The sequence below is a fragment of the Babylonia areolata genome, chromosome 31 (genome assembly GCF_041734735.1).
Source record: "Babylonia areolata isolate BAREFJ2019XMU chromosome 31, ASM4173473v1, whole genome shotgun sequence".
Lineage (NCBI taxonomy): Eukaryota > Metazoa > Mollusca > Gastropoda > Neogastropoda > Buccinidae > Babylonia > Babylonia areolata.
In genome coordinates, this window is record NC_134906.1 from 14,719,997 (window position 1) to 14,741,784 (window position 21,788).

Consider the following 21,788-nt stretch of genomic DNA (forward strand, 5'->3'; position numbering starts at 1 on the left):
CCAAGCCCAGGCTCACCTTTGACCATCAAACATTGTTTTCTTTATGATATCATGGTCATCAATAAGCTTTTTAAAGGCATTCATGTTAGGTGCAACTAAAAATGTATTATTTTTCTAATGGTGCTACAATACCGTTCTGAATTTTGTCGGTACTGTTAGTGTTACAGGTGACAATATTAGTTTTTGGATTAATATAGAAACATGCTTTGTCAATGTCATCAACATTATTATATATTTTATACGCTCGTATCAAGCCCCCTCGCACCCTTCTCGCTTTAAGAGAAGGGAGCTTAAGATATTGTAGCCTTTAACCATAGGAAAAATCCTTTATTTCATGGACTAATTTTGTTGCTCGTCTTTGTACACCTTCGACAGCAGCAGATTGACGCTTTAATTTTGGGAACCAAACCATGTCTGCATGTTACAATATTGGTCTTTCCAATGCTTTATATAGTCTTGAAAATGTACTGCTGTCCAGAAATGTGAAGGTACGCTTGATTATACCAATTCTCAGATTTGCCACTTTTTTCCTTTTTTTTTTTTTTTTTAATTATTCATGCAATATACTTGTCAAAGAGTAGGTTTTTATAAGAAATAATACCTAAGTTATTTTCTTCTTCACATTTTTCAGCATTAAACTCTTTATCACTAATTTTCATTAAGTAGTAATGTTCAGGGTTTTTGCTACCAATATGGAGCACTTTGCACTTTGTAGCATTAGATTATAGGTTCAGTGTGTCTGCCCATTCCACTAGTGAATCTATGTATCTTTGCAATATTTGGTATACTAAATTAAGGGTGTGTGTATATTTTAGTGTCATCAGCAGTGCTATTTACTGATTGTGGAAGATCATTTATAAATACATTAAAAAATTAAAGTTATGATTGGTTGTGTACATGTATTTGTTGTGTCATCAGTCTTGTCTCCAGGCTAAGGTGGGAGCTCTTTAGGTTTGCAGTTTCACTTTCAGTTTCTCAAAGAGGCGTCACTGCGTTCAGACAAATCCATATACGCGATACCATATCTGCTACGCAGTTTTCTTTCTTTCTTTCTTTTTTCTGCCAGCCAGCCCTCAAGTCAGTGCGAGGTTTTTGTCCAGGCTGTTGGGGTTCACACATTGTAGTGAAGAAAAAGAAGAATGTCTGCACACGCAAGAAAATTTGTTTTAGAATAAATTGTCATAAGTGTATATCATGTGTGTGCTGGGGATGTGTGTCCAAAGGCACATTGTTTTGTTTGTGTGTATGTACCCATTGATTGTTTCAGTTGTGTGCATGAGTGCTTGTTAAAAGTCATTGCACTCATTTGACATCATTGACAACATTTGTCGTATGGTATTAGTATTGATCCATGGGGACTGTAATTCAAGGGTGCATGGTCTACCTGCTGACAGGAATGTTAATTTACAGTCAGCATGGGTCAGGCATTTCAACTTTGATGCGAGATTCAGTCAGAGGTGGAAAATCAAATGTGACTGAGAAGGTGGCCTTTATTCATTCATTACAATACTTATTTTCTATTTCTGTTCCTTTTTTTTCAAGTACAAGTAAACTCAAGTGAATATATTTTATCAGAATATATTTACTTTCCTCAGAACTTATCTGCTTCCCACCTGCACACCCTTGGTGTGCAGTGTGTGGAGGGCACAAGCACACATCATGTCTGACCAGACTTTTATACATCATGAATTTTTTTTAAATATGGTCAGAATTGGGGCAAACACACACACACAAGAATGTTGACTTGGATTTGGACATGTAGTGTGGATTTTTTTTTTCTTCTCTCCTTCCCTCTGTGTGTGTGTGTGTGTGTGTGTGTGTGTAGAAGAGCACAGGGGATGTAATATAACCAGAGTATAATATTATCAGAGTTTGTGTTTCTGTTTGTTCAAACTTCCAGTTTCATGACTCACTGCAGCTATGTCCTGATGCTTGATGCTGGGATAGATTGTGCAAAGGTCAAGTACAACCCCGTTATGTAATGCACATCTGCAAAATGGTCACATGTCCACATGACATGTTTTGCACACTTAAACAAAAGTGCCAAACAGATTAGCCTCCTGTTAAGCTTAACCCTCTTCAGCATCCAAGCTGGGTTTTGGCTGAAGTTTCAAGACATGAAAGCTCTCCAAGTTCATGAGCATAAATCATTGAGCCAATGACTCACTGCACCACTGCAGATTCATACAATAAAACTTGAAAGGAGGTCTGCACTTCCGTCATTATTTCCTTACAGCAAGGGTTGAAGACTTGTGAAGTTTGACCATCACAAAATACATTACTCGGAGGTCAAGACTGAACTCTGAGCTGAACTATTTTAATTGGCCAAACATCACATCATGAACAGGCAAAACCAGGTATGAATTCCAAGTACATTTTGAAACAAAATGGATCTTAATAGCATTGTAACTATTGGCTTTATCACTTGAGCTTCAACAGGATTAGCATGAGTGTGCCTTTGCTGGGGGGAAATGGGAAAACAAAGCCCACAAAACCAGCCCTGAAATAGAATGCAAACTTGTATCTCTTTTGTCCACATTATTTGTGTCTGCTTGTCTGTCTAAAAAAAAATTGTTGTGGACTTAATATGAAAGTGTGTAATTGTGTGGGTTTGGCAAAGTCCTCTTAATGAAGCTACCAAGCAAAGCATAAGTGTATATTAACCTGTGAGCACATATGAGAAATAACAAGTGATGTTTGTTTGACACACGACAAAACAAAAAATAATCCAAGCACACTCAATTTATCAATGTGTGAACTGGACATCTATTTTTTTCAAAACATGCATGGTAAGATCCATTCAACAGAAAGCACACAGCCAGAGGTCAGAATATTGTGCTTATGTCAAAAGAATTTATTAGCAGCTTTATACAAAGCAGATTCCATTGACATTTACATCCATTCATTTCATTCTTTCCTGCAGGGTTAGAATGATAAAAATGTGACAATCTAGACACATTTTTGCTCTGGGGGGAAAAAGGGAATCTTTGATGAGAAAGTCTAAAAATACATGAAATGTAAACTAGGTATGAAACATGAATAAAGCATTTATTAAAACTCCCACCTCACTGAAGAACCATTATCTTCCTTCTCGTTTCACATTATTGAAACACTGCAGCATGACTTTGCTGTGACAAACAATTTTTTTGAGCACAGGCATACACATTAGTGAAATCTCTTCATCATGCTGTCAAGACTGTCTTTTCATCCTGAGCTGAAAATGACTAGTTATCTGACCAGAGCAGTTTGCTCTTTTTTGTGTGCATATGATGATAGTTATTTTTAACATGCTTTGTCCCTGGAACAGTCTTTGTGTTGTACATGCTGTAAACAATATGGACTTAACCTGAACCTAATAGGAACTCCGTCATATGCTTGTCTGCCATCAAATATTTGCTTTTGAAAAAAAAAAAAAAACTTTTTTGCTGAATAGTAAACAAAACAACAACAAAAATTTCAGTGAATAATAAAACAAAAATGAAACACCTGCTTCCTGAAGTCATAATTTTGAAGATACATACAAATGTCATTTGCTTGTGTTGCTGTTTCTCCGATTAACATGGTCTCAGCACATGAAAATATATGCCGAACAAACATCAGGAATTCCTAGATTTCTTGGTTATCTTTTCTTGATTTTAGATAAAAGTATTTTGTACCATATGAGAACAACATAGAAAAGAACTTGAAAGATTCTGTTACAAAGCATTATCCGTTTTTCTAAAATATTAAAAAAAATATTTTATTCTATTTTGAAAGGTAGAGGGAAAGAGTTGGGTGGTTATACATATCAAAATACATGTTTCATGGAGCAGATTTTTGATTTTATCCCTAATGATCAACAGGTTCAAATGACAGTGTCTCCTCTCTTCTTATCATCAAAATGTCAGTCAAGTAATGAAGCACATCAATTTGCCCCAGGAGAATACACAAGTCCATGAATAAGTGGATAGTGAAACTGTTTGCTTCAGGAGAATCTCAAGTGTATATTAACCCCCAAACATCACTAAGTCTATTCATCATCTTTTTAAACTGATGATCCTTCTTGATTCACAACTGATAGTTTGTGTTCGTGCTTTATCAATTAAAAAAAAAAAAAAAAAAAAAGGAACATGGGTGCGGAAGTGTGTACAGGTGTATTACCTTCTCTAGTGTCTTTATCACTTTTAAATTGTGTTTTGGCCATGCATGTGCATTATCTCAAAAAAACTTGTATATCACATTTAGATTGTGTTCAGTGAATTCTGTCATTTGGTATTACAACACAAATACACCAATATGAACCTCACCAAATTATTTCACCACCAGCAACTGCCAAAGATTAAGTTCAAGGTTCGCCTAATGGCACATTATACATCCAACTACACATCCACTGTAATGACATCTGATAAAATAATGCATCTATTTTGGTAATAATCCACACACAATAATTTTACTAGGTAAATACAAATATGGAATGATGAGGTTTAAATTTGGGTAGTATTCACCATGGTAAACAAATAAACAAAAAAGGGCCTTTACAAGAAACAAAACAAAAGTTAAAACAAGAAACAAAAGACATAACAATGAAGCACATACTAATATATAAAATGAGCGTAAACAGCCTTTCTTGAGACAGATCATTAACTGTGACCAAACTGTTTGACTGATATACTTCCAACAGTAAAGGTTCACTATTGTATTTTCCTTTAAAACAACAAAACAAACCACTTTAATTACTTCATAAGTGTTCAAGGTATATTTGTCAAATGGACTGAAAATGTCACATTAAACTTATAATTTTTTTTTACTGCCGTTCTTTGTTTTCAACAGGTCAAACCATACCTCATGAATAAATACTGTGCTTTTGAAAGAGCTGTGTTCGTTTGTCACAATTTCTTGACAGCATCTTCTTGTTCCTTCAGCCAGTGGAGAAGCAGGGAGAGGGGTTTATGAATCACTTAACAGCATGTGGGCTTGTCTAAGAGTGGCACTGCAGCACTAAACATAGCATTTCCTAGACAGTCAGGCAGCGGCACTGTTCTTGCTGTCCGCATGGGAAAAGGGCATGTGCTATGACACTGAAGACAGCTGACACACAAACAGCAAACTAACTACAGTCTCAGTGACCCTCAATTAACATCACACACTGAAGTAAGTTCTTTTACATGCAGACTCTCAATATTTTTGAAACAAAAGTTTTTTTTGTTTGTTTGTTTTTTAAACAAGAGAGAGACAGGGAGTAAGAGTAGAAGACAGTGGTAAATGAAGAATAAAATATGCTCACCTCCTTCAACTACTGTTTCCACAAGATTTAATTCCATCTGCACAATTTCTGATTGGTGGATCTTAATATAAAAGTCCATTTTAAAGACGTATCTTTTCCATTCTGTTTTGTTTTTGTTTGTTTGTTGTTTTTTCATTAAAAAACAAAAACAAAAAACCTTTAAAATGGTGGCAAAAAGATTATTTCATATCATACAGTATAACATGAACTTTGCATAGCCTTTCATAATATAAATGCCAACTGACGTGCTTTGTAACAGGGCAGACTAACAAGGGTGGGTGTGACTGATTTTTGTAATACTGTAAAGTTTTCAGCCAGGGATTGCTTGTTTCGAAACAAAGTAAACTAAATCGGGAAAAGATTGCCAAAATGCCAGTATGAAAATCTGTACAATACAGAAACACTCCCACTCATGCTTCAAATAAAACTTCATGAGAAAAAACCCTCCCTCCTCCTCAATGACCTTCCCCCTCATACAACCCAACCCCTCCTCTCCAGCCCCTTATTTTTAAATGATGACATTAAAATGTCACAAATTATTACTCTACAATAATGTCTACTAGCAACTGTATGTGTGACAGGATATTTAACAAAACTCCTCCTCCTCCCTCCCCTTTCCTCCATATGACATGAATTTCAAAAAGGAGAAAATGGTATAGTAAACACTGCTTCAATGAAACAAAGATCTGGAAGGGAATGGAGAAGAATACATTATAAATGCAGCTGTACATATGAGCAACTGGAGAAAGAAGCGTTTGTTCGTCGACAAAACAGAGAACAGGAAGCTGGTAATACTATCAGACCATGAACAGATCATCCTGAACTTGCACACTCACACAAAAATGACACATACACCAACCATCAATCAAGTGAATGGGGGAAGAAACCAAAAGAAGAAAAGAAGGCCCTGATGACTCAAAACCATACAAAATAAATTACATGCATTGCATACAAATTTCTGGTCCCATCATATTGCACAAGTTCATGAAGTATAAACGTGGAGGTGACCAGAAAAAAGTTATCTAGTGATAGCTTAAAAAGAAGAAAAAAAAATAGGTAGAGGATATTAACATCTAGAGATGATAATGGGGGAAGAACACAATAAAACTAACATTTCTGTACATAACAGTAACAGTGGTAGCCCAAATATCACAAACAGAACTCCATCACAATGCTGTGTGAACTTAACATAACCATTCCATCTCTCACTGGTTTGGGGATTCTCCTTCCTTTGGGCTGGTGCACGTGACATCCCTTCCCTTCGCCAAGGATTGGCCTTACACTGTCAGAAGGACTTTACTTTTTCCTATCCATCATTAATGAGCTTTTCACCCTTGTTAATCAACTGAAAACCTCTTCTTGTACAAAGCCAACAAGGAAATGTAGGTGTGAGATTTATTATCATTATCATATTTACTTTTATTATATCTCTTTTTTTTTAAAGGGAAGGGGGGAAATGGAGAGAAGAGAGAGCAGAGGAAGAGGACTGCAGAAAAATCTGGAACTGATCCAAAACAACTTTTTTTTAACACATGCACATGACAGAAAGGAGACTTATTTTTATTATCATACCTTTGAAATGTTACACATCTGTTTTTACTGTAGAGTGCAGTAAGCCTGTTCTTCAAAGTTGGGGACCACACTATATAAGCCTGCATATTATCATCATCATCATAAAAACCCTTTTCGCTTTTTCTTTCTTTCTTTTCTTTTCTTTTTTTTTTTGGTTGTTTTTTTTTTGTTGGTTTTTTTGCTCTCTCTCTCTCATTTTTTTTTGGTTGAGATGTGGACACAGACTTCAGTCTTATTCTGTCAACGAATGGAATACGTAGCTACCAAAGCAATGAAACCTGAAATAAATTTTAACTGCCACTGAATATGAATGGAGAAAAATGACAGAAATCAATTCTTCCTTGATCTTGCCATGGGTAGGGCAAATCCCAATAACATGAACATTTGAAATCAGTGAACAGAGCACCCTCCTTGTGAAAACACCAAATGGAGAAAAGTCAGACAACAGTCTATGAGACAGTACATACCAAAATAATGTATCTGTACTTCCCTACAGTATATATGCTAAAAAATACTAAAGCTAACCCCAGGCAGGAACAGGTAATAGTTTTTGTTTAGAAAGACCCTCACCCTCACCGAACGTCCAATTGCATCAGTGAACCGGGGAAAATGTTCAAGCTACACATAAACTGCAGGGGGAGTAAATGGAGAAAGAATACATGGATTCCTAGCTACTGAAACATGGATCTCGGTAAGTGCGCTTAAAGCCAGGTGACACATCCAGACGGTGTAGTTTCTATGGTGATGTCGGTGACAGCACCCTCTAACTGGTCGTGTTGCTCAAGCTCCGCAGGTCTCCCAGAAAGCCTTCAGGGGTCAGTATGTGTGTGGCACCTGTCAACATTTGCAAAAGAGAATACGGTCATGCAAATCTACCGGTACTCTGATTCTGTTTGAGCAAGTCACTGAGTTTGGCAATTCAAACTCAACATGTCCTTCACACTCTCAGTAACAACCATCAAATTAATTCACTCAGTCACAAACTTAGTCACGATGAAATCATCATTAACATCATTCAGTATACATATATATATAAAATGAATTAAAAAAAAACACAAACAAAGAAAAGACTTGTCACTGTCTGCCAACTGAACTTACTATAATGTTATTAAACTGTTAATTCAAGTCATACATACTACAGCAATACACCCCAACACAACAGCGAGCTGACTAACACTACCAAAGTCCAGGTCTACAATGCGTGCGTCATGAGAACCTTCTTGTGTGGCAGTGAAATTAGATACTGAACCAAACAGGAATAAACACTCAACCCCTTCCACATGCACTGCCTCTGATCATCCTGAACATCTCCTGGCAGGACAGAGTCTCCAGTAACACTGTCCTCAAAAGGACTGGGATTCCAAGCAAGTACATCCATCTGAAGCAAAGATGTGTTGGCTTGGACACATCGTGTGAATGAATGGCGACAGCCGAATACCCAGCGACTTTCTGTAAGGAAACCTGCTGACGAAAAGCACCCCATGGGCAGACTCAAACTACGCTCCAAAGATGTCTGCAAAAGAGACCTGAAGACCCTAGAAATCACCCAGAGAAGTAGGAAGCTGTAGCATCCTAACAATAATCCTGGAGGCAGACAGTGCAGAAAGGCCTCTCTAAGTTCAAAGAGACACTTGCCCAACAGTCAGAGGGGAATCAGTGAAGAAGGAAGGCCCAAAGTCTGACAGACAGACCAGCATCAGACTTCATCTGCACAGACTGTGGGAGGGACTGCCATTCTTCAACAGGCTTGTCAAGCCACAACCGACATTACATCAGAAACATCATCCGTAGCACAACTCCATGGTCTCTTCGGACTGAAGGATGCCAACCAGTTATCGTATCAATCACCATCAACACCACAGTTCTCACTCCTCTCAGCAAAGCACTCACCAATGAGCACCTCCCAGTTCTTGACAGCCTGGGTGACAGAGTAGGCGCAGCGCATCTCGCTGTAGGTCATGCCCCCAATGATGAAGATGATGAGGCGGGGCCCACTCTTGTAGCTCGACTTGCCTTTCTCCTGGTGCCACTGACCGTAACGCGCACTGCAACACAAGTCTAGTCGTTTACCATTGTTGCTTATTTTGTGTGTGTGTGAAATGAGCACTGCAACAGAACAGACACTGTATGAGTACATGTATAGTGTGTGTGTGTGTTGTATGTGTGTCTAGTGTACGTGTGTGTGTGTGTGTGTGTGAGAGAGACAGCGTGCGCATACATGCATGTGCATGCATGTGTAACTGAGTGTTATGAGTTGTGTTATGGCACCTGAAATTTATGTAAATTTTTCGATTTTATTATTTTATCATTTATAGTCAATAGGTTTTGTGCATCTAAAACACTTTGAGCTCATTTTGAAAAAAAGCACTGGATAAGCATTCATTATTATCATGATTATGATTATCATATCCTACCTGCGGGGACCTGGCATGCTGAAGGGACGAGCGGAGGCACCACCCGACAGGTAGGGGAAATGCTTGGTGTCCAGACGATCTTCAATTGCATCCTGAAAATGAACAGAAGTTGCATTTTATCATCAATCACAACAAAATCACATAAAAAATAAAATGTAACTGCAGGATCATGTAATATTCAGACTAAAAAATATCACGAAAACATTTTCAATACACACGCACACACACAAAGAAAGAAAGAAAAGAAAAAAATGAAACCACACTTCCATCTTTTCTCCTAAGTCAATCCTAACTGCAAACCACCTGAACAGGTAGTCAAACAGTGGCATTTTCTGACTGTCCACACTGTAGCAGATAGTAGACAGTGTCTTGAAGCACATAAAATAATTCATGTATGTTTTGCACATGAAAAGATACCACAGAGGCTTGAACACAAAAGATCACAATTTTGATAACAAAGCATCATTAGCCAATAATGGAAGTAATTCATTTTTTTTAATCAACACTGCAAATTAGCAACTTAATGAAAATAAAAATACTGAAATTCTTAATTATATGAAAGTGATTTATAATCACTTTTAAAGCATTTAATGATACACCTCATAATCAAAACCACACACACATACATATATATATATATATATTAAATACAACTTCAAGCACCAAAATGTCATCTTTGTAGGTTGTCTGGACTACAATACAAGCCAGTTAATTTTATTTTCAATACATTAAAGCCTTTAGTGTACCACTTAAAGGATTAATGTTCTTCTTCCACTTAATTTGATTTTCAATACATTAAAGCCTTTAGTGGATCACTTAAAGGATTAATGTTCTTCTTTCACGAAACCTCTGCAGAAAGGATACTGTAGCATATATCTTATAACTATTATCCTGCCGTCTCTGGATATTCTACCATTTGTGCTTGCTAAAACACTAATTTTAACATGTATCACAATACACACTTGTGGAAAGATAAGATGCACTCTCAAATTTCGATTAACTGTTCACAACTGAATTGTATTGCTTTCCTTTTAGCAACAAATTTTCTGTGTGAAATTTGGGCTGTCACCATGATGCAGCATCACCCTTTCTTCTTTTATTTTGCCTGCTAAAGTATTTGTTTTACATCAAACTGGATTTTTCAACAGAACATTACCAGTGACAACCCTTTTGTTGTCATCAGTTCTTTTACTTGTGCAAAGTGCATGCTGTACATGGGACCTTGGTTTATTGTTTCATCTAAATGATTAGCACTTAGAACATAACTCAAGGTCTACTTGAGGGAGAGAAAATTCCAGCAAGCGTGGGATTCAATTCCATACGCTCAGATACTCTCACTTCTTAGGTGGATGCATTACCATTATGCAACCACTGTAGGCACCCCACCCACCCCTAAAACGCAAACAAAAAAAACCCTAAACAAGCAAGCCCACTACCTCCATGATGTCTTTGATGTACGGAGTCCAGCGAGACATCTGGTAGGAATGTTCTGAGGAGCGCTCACGGCGGTTGAACGTCTGGTAGGGCTGATGGTACTTGCGACGGCTTCCCTGTCACACCCATTCAAAAAGGCAACTCATACACTGGCTGTGGCCCGGCAATAAGGAGAAGAAAAAGAAGGAAAAACACAAACAGATACAAACACAGCAGAAAAAAAAGCAAGAAAAACACTGATGTACACGCAGAAAATAAGAAAACCAATATAATTCTTTGGACAATGAAAGACGGTAAGCCACAAGCTCCTTGACACCACATCCTACATGACAACAAAACCATACATGGACAATGTCTCACTTTCAAGAGAGAACCACATACAGACACACAGACAGGGGAGAGAGAGAGAGAGTGTGTGCGACAAACTGACAGTGGGCACAGACAGACAGACAGTTGTGTTCTGCATGTGGTGCACATTCGTATCATTCATAAAGAAAGAAATGCTGCATCAATTTTGAAACAATGCAGCAACAAACGCATACAAACAGGAATTACACATAATGAAATATACATTCACTTCACATTATGATGCTGAAGGTCTCATTGGGAAAAAAAAGAAAAAAAAAAAGAATTTTCAACAGCTCAAATAAAATGTATGCATCACTGATTATTTCTTGTTCCAGCAGTACACATATTAATAAATGTAGGCCCCACAAACAATTCATGTCTAAGCAATATGCATATTAGTATATGAATGTAAATGTGTAAACTGTCTGGGAGTCAATGTGTGCATCTGTGCATATTTACATATATTATGAAAGCATTTACATGCACACATTATGCTTGTTTCATTTAAAAATGATTTTCTTCCAGACATGGTATTTATTTGAATTTTGCAGAAAGCATAAATCTAAAGGAATAAAACTGCTGAATGAAACCTGCGGTTTTCTTCAGCCACCCATATTTTGGTTCAGATCCTTTTCTTTTTTCATTTCACAATTCCTATCATGAACGTTTTGGTTTAAAATAAAGTCATAATCTCAGATTATGTACTTGCGCGCGCGAGCGCACACACACACACACACAAATACTGAACACATTTATGTACTCAAGTTGCTTTGGATCTCACAAGCTCTCATACATTCAATTTGTCCAGGCACACATACTGAGAGAAAGAGAAGAAAGCAGTAATTTCAAAACATACTTGAAATACAGTCATTTGTTAAGAATTGACTGAAACTGTGATCTTCACATTTCAGTGCTGAAGAAACTGTAACTTTATTTTTTTTATTTTCTACTGGCACCATTGGTACCTCTTAAAAGCTGCCAACCAAATTTCCTCCAAACTTAATGACAGAATGACAGCTGGACTATGGAAAGGCAATAACTGCTTTAGCAAGTTACTTCAAAAAGAAAAGAAAACTTTTCATTACAATTTCAATGGAATTTGAGACCCGAACGCTCAAAATTTTTACCATTGTGCTCAATGCAAAATATAACGTGCTCTCTTTTTTTCCTTCACCCTCTATTCTTTTCTCTCCCTCTCTCTCTCACTTTGTGTGTGTGTGTGTGTGTGTGTGTGTGTGTGTGTGTGTGTGTGTGTGTGAGTCCTCTCTCTCTCTCCCTCTCTCTCTAACACACACACATACACACACATATTAATACATTCATGCCACCACACATACATCATACATGTTGATACAGTATGGACACAAAACACTCATCAAATAACCCCATGCACATGATCGTATCTCCCTCTCTGTTGACCTCAAAATATAACTGATCAAAGAATCAAACCATCACTCCGCTACAATCCAAACATACCAGCATGCATGGCCATGCGACACTCTATCACTTCATCCTCATTCAACACACAGGCCTTGGATGCAAAGCAACATGGAACATTTCTATCATTCAGTTCAGGAAACAGGAAAAGATAAAAGTCTGAAATGTCACTGGCCTTTCCACACTTGAGAAGATATACGTAAAGTTATCAAAAACATCAACAGGCACAATCAATGCACATTTGCACAGAAAATGACTAAACTACCATACTGAGAAAGCTCTGTCATTCACAGGTCCAAAGCAGCATGCATGAATACAAAAGCTTCACAATGTTTGGTTTCTAGAAGGATTTTCTTTTAAATTATAGGGAGCAAAATGGACAGGATGGAAAGATCTCATAAAAAAACTGAAATTAGAAATGAAAGAAAACAAAGAACACAGAAAGAATAAAACCAAGAGAATTATCTTTTGTCTGCCATAAAGTTGAGAAAACTATTGCAGGTTGGAACAAACTTCCTGTAAAATGGACTCTGTATTAAGATAATGTCAATCATAAGACATGTGTTACTACAGTCTTCTGCTTTCATGGGCTGCAATTCCCATGTCCACTAATATGAACAAGTGACTTTTTTACACGTGTGACAACTTTTACCATACCATTTTCAGGGATGTACATGCAAGGTACCGGTTTGTTCTTGCTTCCATAACCCATTGAATGCTGACAGGGATAACACATTATCTTCTGCAAGTGTATTCACACAAATTCAAATTCATGACAAACTAATCTCATTTCACCAAGTTTCAGCAGTGAAGGATTGATCAGAATCACATTGTTATCTCAATTACAGGAATCAAGACATTTAAACAACTGTGCAGCTTGTATCTCCTTCACATAGACACAAGAATTTTAAACAGCGTTGATGGCTATTTTTTTTAGGGGGAAGGGGGTGGGTTTGTAAGGATGAATTGCAGGTGTATGCTGAAACTGCGCAAAATATTGATGGGTAGAGCAAAAGCATGGAATCAATCACACCCACACACACCCACACACTCCGTCACACAGATATTTAGATGAGAATGCATTCACATCAGCACACAGCCCCATAGCTGGAAGGCAGGGTAGAGAGAGAGAAGCTGTATGTCAGGAATTTATCTCAACAAAGTCACAGTTTCCTACTCATTTAATCAATTCCTTTTCATGACGCAACATATGCAGCACTGCTTTCAAGTTTACTCATAGGTCACAGAAATGAATGAACAACAACAACAGTGATTAATCTGGATGTCATAATAAGACTAAGAGGAAGAAGTAAAACAATTTTTTGAAATAACTAAAAAACCCAAAAAGACTTGTCTTGGTGTTATATTCACAACTATACCACATTAATACAGTGTTGAAGTAAAATCAAATGGGGGAAGCTAAAAAAAATATCACAGATACCACAAAACTCAGTGATAAAATCAAATGCAGAAAACAAAATCATCCCTTCTCCCTCTTCCTCCACCCCCATCACGACCTGTTCTAAAGGGAGCACAAGTATCACAGGAAATGCAAATACATAATAATAAATAAATATAACAATTATACACCAATAATCAGTTCAGAACACAGACAGGATGATTTTTTTTTTAATTTACTTAGAGTGCAAGTGTGGGGATTTTGCCACTTCCTGAACACGGCCATCTGCAGATGCCCCACCCAGCCCCCTGTCCATTCCACCCACCCTTCCCTCTCCTACGCCACTCCTTCATTATGTAACCTTCCGTTATTTCTGACTGATAAAATGTCTGCTGCCTGTTAGTCATCCCACTTCTCCTCCACTTTTGCAGGTGTTAACATTTTGTTTTCATTTTCTTCCTTTTGTATGCTGTAGTGAATTATGCCAAACTTTATTTCTCTCTCTCTCTCTCCCTCTCTATCTTTCTTCTTTTAACAACTGCTTGACTGTAACACTGATGTTCACTTTTCGTTTCATTTAATTTCTTTTGGTTTCTTTTGAACAGTTGTTCAGTATCATAAAATCAAGACCAACTCTGGTATCTGCAATGCGAATGCAATGGACAGACTCATTACACTGGTTATCAATATACTGTTTCTGTTCTTAATATTAAAATGATAAACTGATTTTTGTTATGTGTTTGCCAGAAAAGGATGCCACAGTGGCATTTGTAAACAACTATGGTAAACAATCTGTAGATATACAACAACTGGGTAAGCATAAATAAATCATAATACCTGAATATATATTCACAAAATCCTGTAACAACATCAAGTAATACAGTGCAGTAGATCAATTCAAGAAGCTAAAACGAGAACTAAATTACCACTAAGGACCAGAAACAGCACCATTCCCAAAACAGTAAAACTTAATACCTATAACATATTGAACAAATAAATAGCAGACAAGTAGCAAGGAGAATGAAAAGAAAAACAAATTAACAACCAGCCAAAAACAAAGCAATGGAAACATAAAATACTAGGAAAAACAAGAGACAGGATAAACAAATAAACCTAGACTGACACAGACTTATAAAAGAGTGACAGAATGAAAGTCTCAAAGTCTCAAAGTATCTGTACCTGCCTTCTCCCCTACTCCTCATCTCACTCCTTACAATCTGCTTCAGATCTACCCTGTTTCCACATTCCCAGATTCAAACAATCAACCACTGGCCGCTGTTCATTATTCTGGGCCTCATACATGGATCAAACTGTTGCCAAATAACTACATACAGCTCCTTAAGTTTGGCCTGAATATCCACTTCTTTCCAAATTTGGATATTCACTCTGCAAAAGAGATGTGGGAAGAAAGGAAAATGAGCACTGATAACGTCTGCACTGGTTAACCATGGAGGTTTTAACAATGCAGATTAATATGGTTACAAACATCTAGGTATCAAACAGGTATTTACTTAGTATACATGTCTTTCCTTAGTACAATTATGGTTAACAGCTGTGTCGTACTAAATTTTATGTTTCAGCAAATTAAAAGCTGTAAGCCTGTTGCCGCTCTGAACTTTGAGGAAGGTGACGAGACAGCAGTCATATCATTATTAGGCATATAACTGACTCTCTTCTTGATAGAGAATTCAAGCACCCTAACTGCTGTCTCAGCAAGAAATTCTCAAGACGAAAGAAATAATAGGACACACCCAAACCAACAGACAGGGCCTGGGATCGACACAGATGGAATGGTGGTCAAGGCAAAGGGGAAAGAAAAAGAGACATGATCATACAGGAGATCAAGAAAGAAGAGGATGATAAAAGAGTCCAGAAAGAAGTCCAGCAAGGCCAGCATGGACAGTGGACAACATGGTAAAATGCACTCCAAAGGAGCCTCACCTGGAGCAACATGTGAAACATGGCCCCTCTGAGGATCAGCTTCATCCTAAGATCTGTGTGCGACCTCCTTCACTCGAATACAAATTTGGTGAAAAGAGGGAAAGCAGGGGACCCTGTGTGCCCACTCTGCCATGGCAAACAAACAGTGGAACATGTCCTCAGCTCATACAAAGTGGTGATGAGCCAAGGACGGTACACATATAGGCACAACCAAGTGCTAAAAGAAATTCCACACGTGGTGAGCACTGTCCAAGAAGCACCCACACCACCAGAAGTTCCAGTGGAGTTAAAGTCTGGCTAGGAACAGCTGTAACATCCAAAGCATGGAAACGTGGGCTGCTTGATGGTGCCCAGGACTGGGAACGCACAGCTGACCTACCAGAGGGGAAGAAACACCTGGAAATCATCAGCAAGAGCGGCATGAGACCGGACATAGTACTCCACTCCAAGGCAAGGAAACAAGCGATTCTGATTGAGCTCACTCTGCCATACGAAAGCCCACATCTACAAGACCGAGAAGTACGCTAGTCCCGCCAGCAGCCTGAGAGAATCTGGCTTCCAAGCCAAAGTTCTCGCCATAGAGATTCAATAGGCAAGAGGGTTTGTTAGCCCATCTTCCTTCAGCTTCATGGAACAGCTGTCGATTTCTGGCAGAGAGAGGACAAGGGCTCTCAAGACAATGGCAGAAGCAGCAGAAAAGAGTTCCAGCTGGATCTAGTCAAGGAGGAATGCAAGTAAACTTCGTAAAGATTAAATTTCCCTACTCATACTATGGCTCAGTGGTTAAAATGTCTGCCAGAAAAAGTGACTCAGACCTAAAGTGCCGACCACCCTGGAGGCGCGGGTTCAAACCTGCTGAGGACCAGGAGAGGGGGGTGGGGGGGGAGGCAGCAATACAAGGGCATCCACCAGGAGTCATGACCTGGGTGTGGGCCAGCCCCCTTAGAGTGTAAGGAGTTAAGGGCCGAAACACTTGACTGAGGGGGGCTTCTTCCCCGACGACCTTGTACTTAGACAGTACACTGGACGCTCTCCCTAGAGTTTCTTGTCACTGTCTTTGCAGGGTTTATATTGTCCTCTTCTCCCCACCCTCCATTTATTTATTTATTTATTTATTTTTAATAAATAGACATTAATACTTTTTGAAATGATGGTAGGATTGTTTTGTTGTAACATGCATTTTTTGTTTTCCTCCAACATGTCTTTGTTTGTGTATCCATGTGTGTACCAATTGTTGTTGTAACATGTATTTTTTGTTTTCCTCTAACATGTCTTTGTTTGTGTATCCATGTGTGTACATATGTGTGTGCACAAGTGTGAGCACAGAGGCGTGGTCTGTGTCTACATTTTCTTCCGCATCCCCCCCCCCCCCACCTCTCACTCTGCCCACCACCCCTTGCCCATGAAAACCTTTGATACAGAGAAAACTAAACTGAAACATTCTACCTGTTTTTAAAGACAATCTTAGAGCATTAAGAAACATATATATTCAAAAAAATTGAAGACAGAAGACAATGAAGAAGAAGAGAGAGATAAAGGTGGGAGAGAAACAGACAGAGAATGGGGGTGGGGGTGGAAGGGGGGAAGAGAGATACAGACAGCAGGAGAGAAAGACAGCAAAGCAGAGACAGAAGCAAAGACAAGGCAGCTTCAAGACCAGATGAAAAAGTTCACAACTTTACATAATAACAAATGTCACAAAGCATGCACCAAAAAAGAGCGAGACCACAAAAATAGAGGCATAAGAAAATAAATCATAATGGGGAAGAGTCAAAACTGAATCCAATGATGACTAAAGCAAAATAAAGTAGGAAAGAAAATCTAAAAAAAAAAAAAAAGAAAAACTACAAATCAATCCATAAAATATGCAGCCAACATGAAAAAAACAAACAAAAAAGATCAACAGAATAGAAACAAAAGTTGTGACATCGATCAAAAGAAAGGGTTCTTGGGAAGAAGAAAAAAAAAAGCACTAAAAAAAAAAATTAAAAAAAAAAAAAGTATGACACCTCCTAACCGACAAAGTAGAGGAGATTCCGAGGAGAGAAAAAAAAAGGTTGGACGGCAGGCTCACCTGGATAAAATTGGGCTGAAAAGTGCCGTAACTAGCCGCGTCTGGCAGCAGCCCTTTAACATTTTTACCCTGAGCCTATCCCCGCATGGTGGTGTGTGTGCGTACAGGGAACAAAACGACATCCAACAAGAGTTATTAATGGAAATCAACATGCACATCCTTCCTTCTTTTCTTTTTCTTCCGTCTTTCTTACTTTTTCTTTATATTCTGTTTTGAAGGCCACAGTCATCTTTATTAAAACAGTACTTTCATACTGGAGGCCAGGACCATTTTTATCAATTCCTATTATCACCTTCAATTCGGGGCCAAAACCATCTATATCAATTTCTTATATTTCTTTCACTTTTTAAGGCTGTGTTATTCATAAAGAACTTCCAAACCTGGAGGTGTGTGTGGGAAAGTGGAGGGGGTTGGGGGAGAGTACGGGGGGGGATGAGTAAGGGTAGGAGGTTTAAAGTGTTGTGAGTGGGAAAGCAGTTTGGAAATCCAACACCAATAATAAATTGACACCATTATTTTTAAAAAAAACTAATAATAAAAAAATTAAAAAAAGTATGGGGTGAGATGGGTTGTCAAAGGAGAATATCATATATAACAGAATCAATGTGGAGGTGGGTTTGTCAATGCTGGAGGAAGAAAGTGAAAAGAATATTTTTCGCCGATGAAGGTGATAATTTGGAGTACCTAAGTAACACTTCAGGAGAAGCCAAAGAATAAATACCAGCTATAAGCTGAAAAACTAGTGAGAGAATCTACCGGACTGATGAATATTAGAATCACACTCATAACACCTTTTGGCTTTTTGTTGTTGCTTTTTTTCTTCTTTTCTTTTTTTAAGGTAGAAAATTACCATTACATTCCTGCAACTTCCAGTAATCAAAAAGGAAGAGAAATATTTTTGCTTCTATGACCTGTAACAAAAAAGAGAGAACTTACATTCGCCATACGTTTTGGAAAGTAAAAAGAAAATTAACTACAACTGCTATTCCTTTTCGTAATTAAGTATTTCACAAAGTTGCTGATGGCATCATCATATGACTACAAGATCTCCGAAGCTAAACCAAGCAAAGAACTATATTGCATTACAAATAAGCTTTGTGGCAGAGCAAAATCTTTGCTTCCTTCTATCTATCCATTTTCATTACTGCCCAGTCTTTTCAGATTTTTTGTGTCCAAAATTATTGAAAAAATTGTTCTCTCCCAACTTTCAGACCATTTACCATTAAACAACCTGTTCTCTTCTTTTCAGTCAGCATATAGATCTGCCCATATCACTGAAACTGCTTTGATGAAAGTAGTTAATGACCTGTTACTGTCTGTTGGTGAAGGTAAACTATCTGTGTTAACTTTGCTCCATCTACTGGCTGCGTTTGACACAACAGACCACAGCATACTCCTTTCCAGACTTAAACATGTTTTTGGGATTCACTCAACAGTTAAGTTGGTTTTCTTCATACCTATCCAACCACTTCCAGATTGTCTCTGTTAGTAACTTTAAGTCTGATCCAGCCCTGATCTCCTATAGTGTGCCACAAGGCTCTGTCGTGGACCCCGTTCTGTTCGTTCTGTACACTGCTCCTCTTTCTGATGTTATTTCTGACCATTCTGTTCTTCACCACTCTTTTGCTGATGATACTCAGCTACGAAAGTCTGCACAACAAAACCAAGTACATAGTCTGATTCTGTCAATGCAGGATTGTATTCTTGATGTCCAATCCTGGATGACATTCAACAAACTAAAGTTGAATAATGACAAACTGAAGCTATGATTATTTCCTCTGCAAGAATGAGAAAGAGTGGTCATGAATGTTTTTTGTTACTTGTAATATTTTTTCTTTCATGTAAAGTGCCCTGAGCTCTTAGTGAGAAAGGCTGCTATATAAATGTACATTATTATTATTATTAATTACTTTATCTGAAATGGAAAAAAACAGAGATCAAACAAAGAAAAATTATACAGCCTTCACAACAACAACAACAACAAATGTGAATGCAGTTTACATATTTATTATTTTATCCCTTTGACTCCTATTCTCACTTCTTTTTTTTCTTTCTTTTTTTTCAGTCTTTTCTTGTCTGAACTTACACATAACTGTCCTGTACAGTCTGAGCCATTTAGAAAAAGGATGTGAAAGAACTTCTGTGAGCTACAGCTACACTCAAGACTGTATCAATCTGAATGTCAACATAAGACTGAAGAATATTTGATTACTATGTCATTCATATAGAACTTTATGTACTTGGTTCTGAAAAAAATCCTTTCAGCTGACATTTACTGATGGTGGTGGAAGAATGAAGAATTTTGGCTGGTAGGGATTCCGACAAGTATGGATTATCTCATTTTCATCATTGTGTTTATTTTTAAACTGAAATGAAGAAAAACAATCAAAGAACCAAATGTTGGCAGGGAAATACTGGTCAATACAAAGTCATCAGGTTTTTAACCTAACCAACCTGGCTGGGCAATACTGGTCTATACAAATTTATCTGGTTTTTAGCCTATCTAACAACAAGGGCTTCATCAGGGCAGATAATCAAAAGTACACAGCATATAAAGGAGCCAATGGAAGTGCAGTGCAGAGTATTGAACTAACAGTCTGAAACAACAACAGTAATAATCTTGGTATAAATGACAAGATATAACAACATCAGTAACCACAGCTACTCAACCTCTTACCAAAATTTTTCTACTTGAGCGTGTGTGTGTCCAGTCAGGATGATTTTGTTTTACACTGAATTGAACTATGCTTTTTTTTCCAACTGTAAATCTATACAAATTACTGTAAACTTCCAGTGTCAAAATGATTCAACATGAAAAACATCTCAGACAACTAAGTTCACTTAATGAAATGGATTCTTAAAGATGGAAGGAAAATTGTTGATACTGGTAATCCAGAACATCTGACCTTTTGAGATCCATACTGGTGTACAGCCTTGTACATTATAGCGTGGTATAAGAACAAACACAGCCAATGTTTAACTCTTAACATTTCACTGTCTTATATGGCTTGGCATATATCAGAGATTGAAACAGCTTACAGTTGAGTCAACAGCCAAGTGTGAGATGTATTATCAATGTTTTTCTCTACTGTAATGGTAATTCATCTAAAGCTTAGTCTTTTGTGAAAGACTATGACTCTCAAACTAGGAGGCAATATTACACTCTTTATTAGTGCTGCGGCCTTGGGGCTAGTTAGCTTTTAAGGACCATCCCCAATACCAACTGTCCTAAAGCCCTCTTGACGAAACGAGTGGGGATGTAACTTGGGCTCGACACTCCACTATAATCAAATTCTGACTCCAATAGTCAGGACGCCAGTTGTCTCCTCTGCTGTTCAGATGGTCATAGTTGGACTAACTATTATACACACGGTCTTGTACTCTGATCAACACCTCCACCAACTTATTTTCATTTTCTACAAGGGTTGTGTATGTCGCCCGTTCATAAAATATTAAGTAAATGTGCATCTCACGATAAAGGGTGCTTACTGTTTTTCTAACAGTGGATTACAGGTTCACCAATAATTAAATCTGCTACAGATGTGGACAAATATCAACTTAGAGAAAACATAACAAAAAAGCAATGAACATTCCAATACATCAACACTGGTTAAAAGAAAACAACAATAAATAAGGCTAAAATTTAAAAACAAAATAGAATAAACAAAATGGGATTTAAGTTAATTTTAAAAAACACACTTAAAACAAAAGGGGTGTGTCAGGGTTAGGGGGAAAAAAGCCAATATATGGGAGCCAAAGAAAAAAGACAATTACTAGTTTCTAACTCTGTAAATGAAGCGTGGAATGGTTAACACAGACTTCTACATGGACGAATAACAAATTATATTCATTACACATATACACACAAAAAAAGAAGATAAAATAGCAAATAAATTATGTACCAAA

At 37.7% G+C, this 21,788-nt stretch overlaps 1 protein-coding gene across 2 annotated transcripts in view; it reads right to left on the reverse strand.

Moving 5' to 3' along the window:
• Positions 1-2,827: 2,827 nt before the first annotated feature.
• Positions 2,828-21,788, reverse strand: part of LOC143276256 (syntaxin-binding protein 1-like) — a 41,077-nt gene continuing 22,116 nt past the window's right edge. For both annotated transcript variants that reach the window (XM_076580736.1, XM_076580735.1), the window contains exons 13-16: positions 10,686-10,799; positions 9,250-9,341; positions 8,726-8,880; positions 2,828-7,669 (exon numbers count right to left, since the gene is read on the reverse strand). In XM_076580736.1, the coding sequence (XP_076436851.1) occupies positions 7,599-7,669; positions 8,726-8,880; positions 9,250-9,341; positions 10,686-10,799 (432 nt within the window). In that variant the 3' untranslated portion in view covers positions 2,828-7,598. The remainder of the gene's footprint in view (positions 7,670-8,725; positions 8,881-9,249; positions 9,342-10,685; positions 10,800-21,788) is intronic.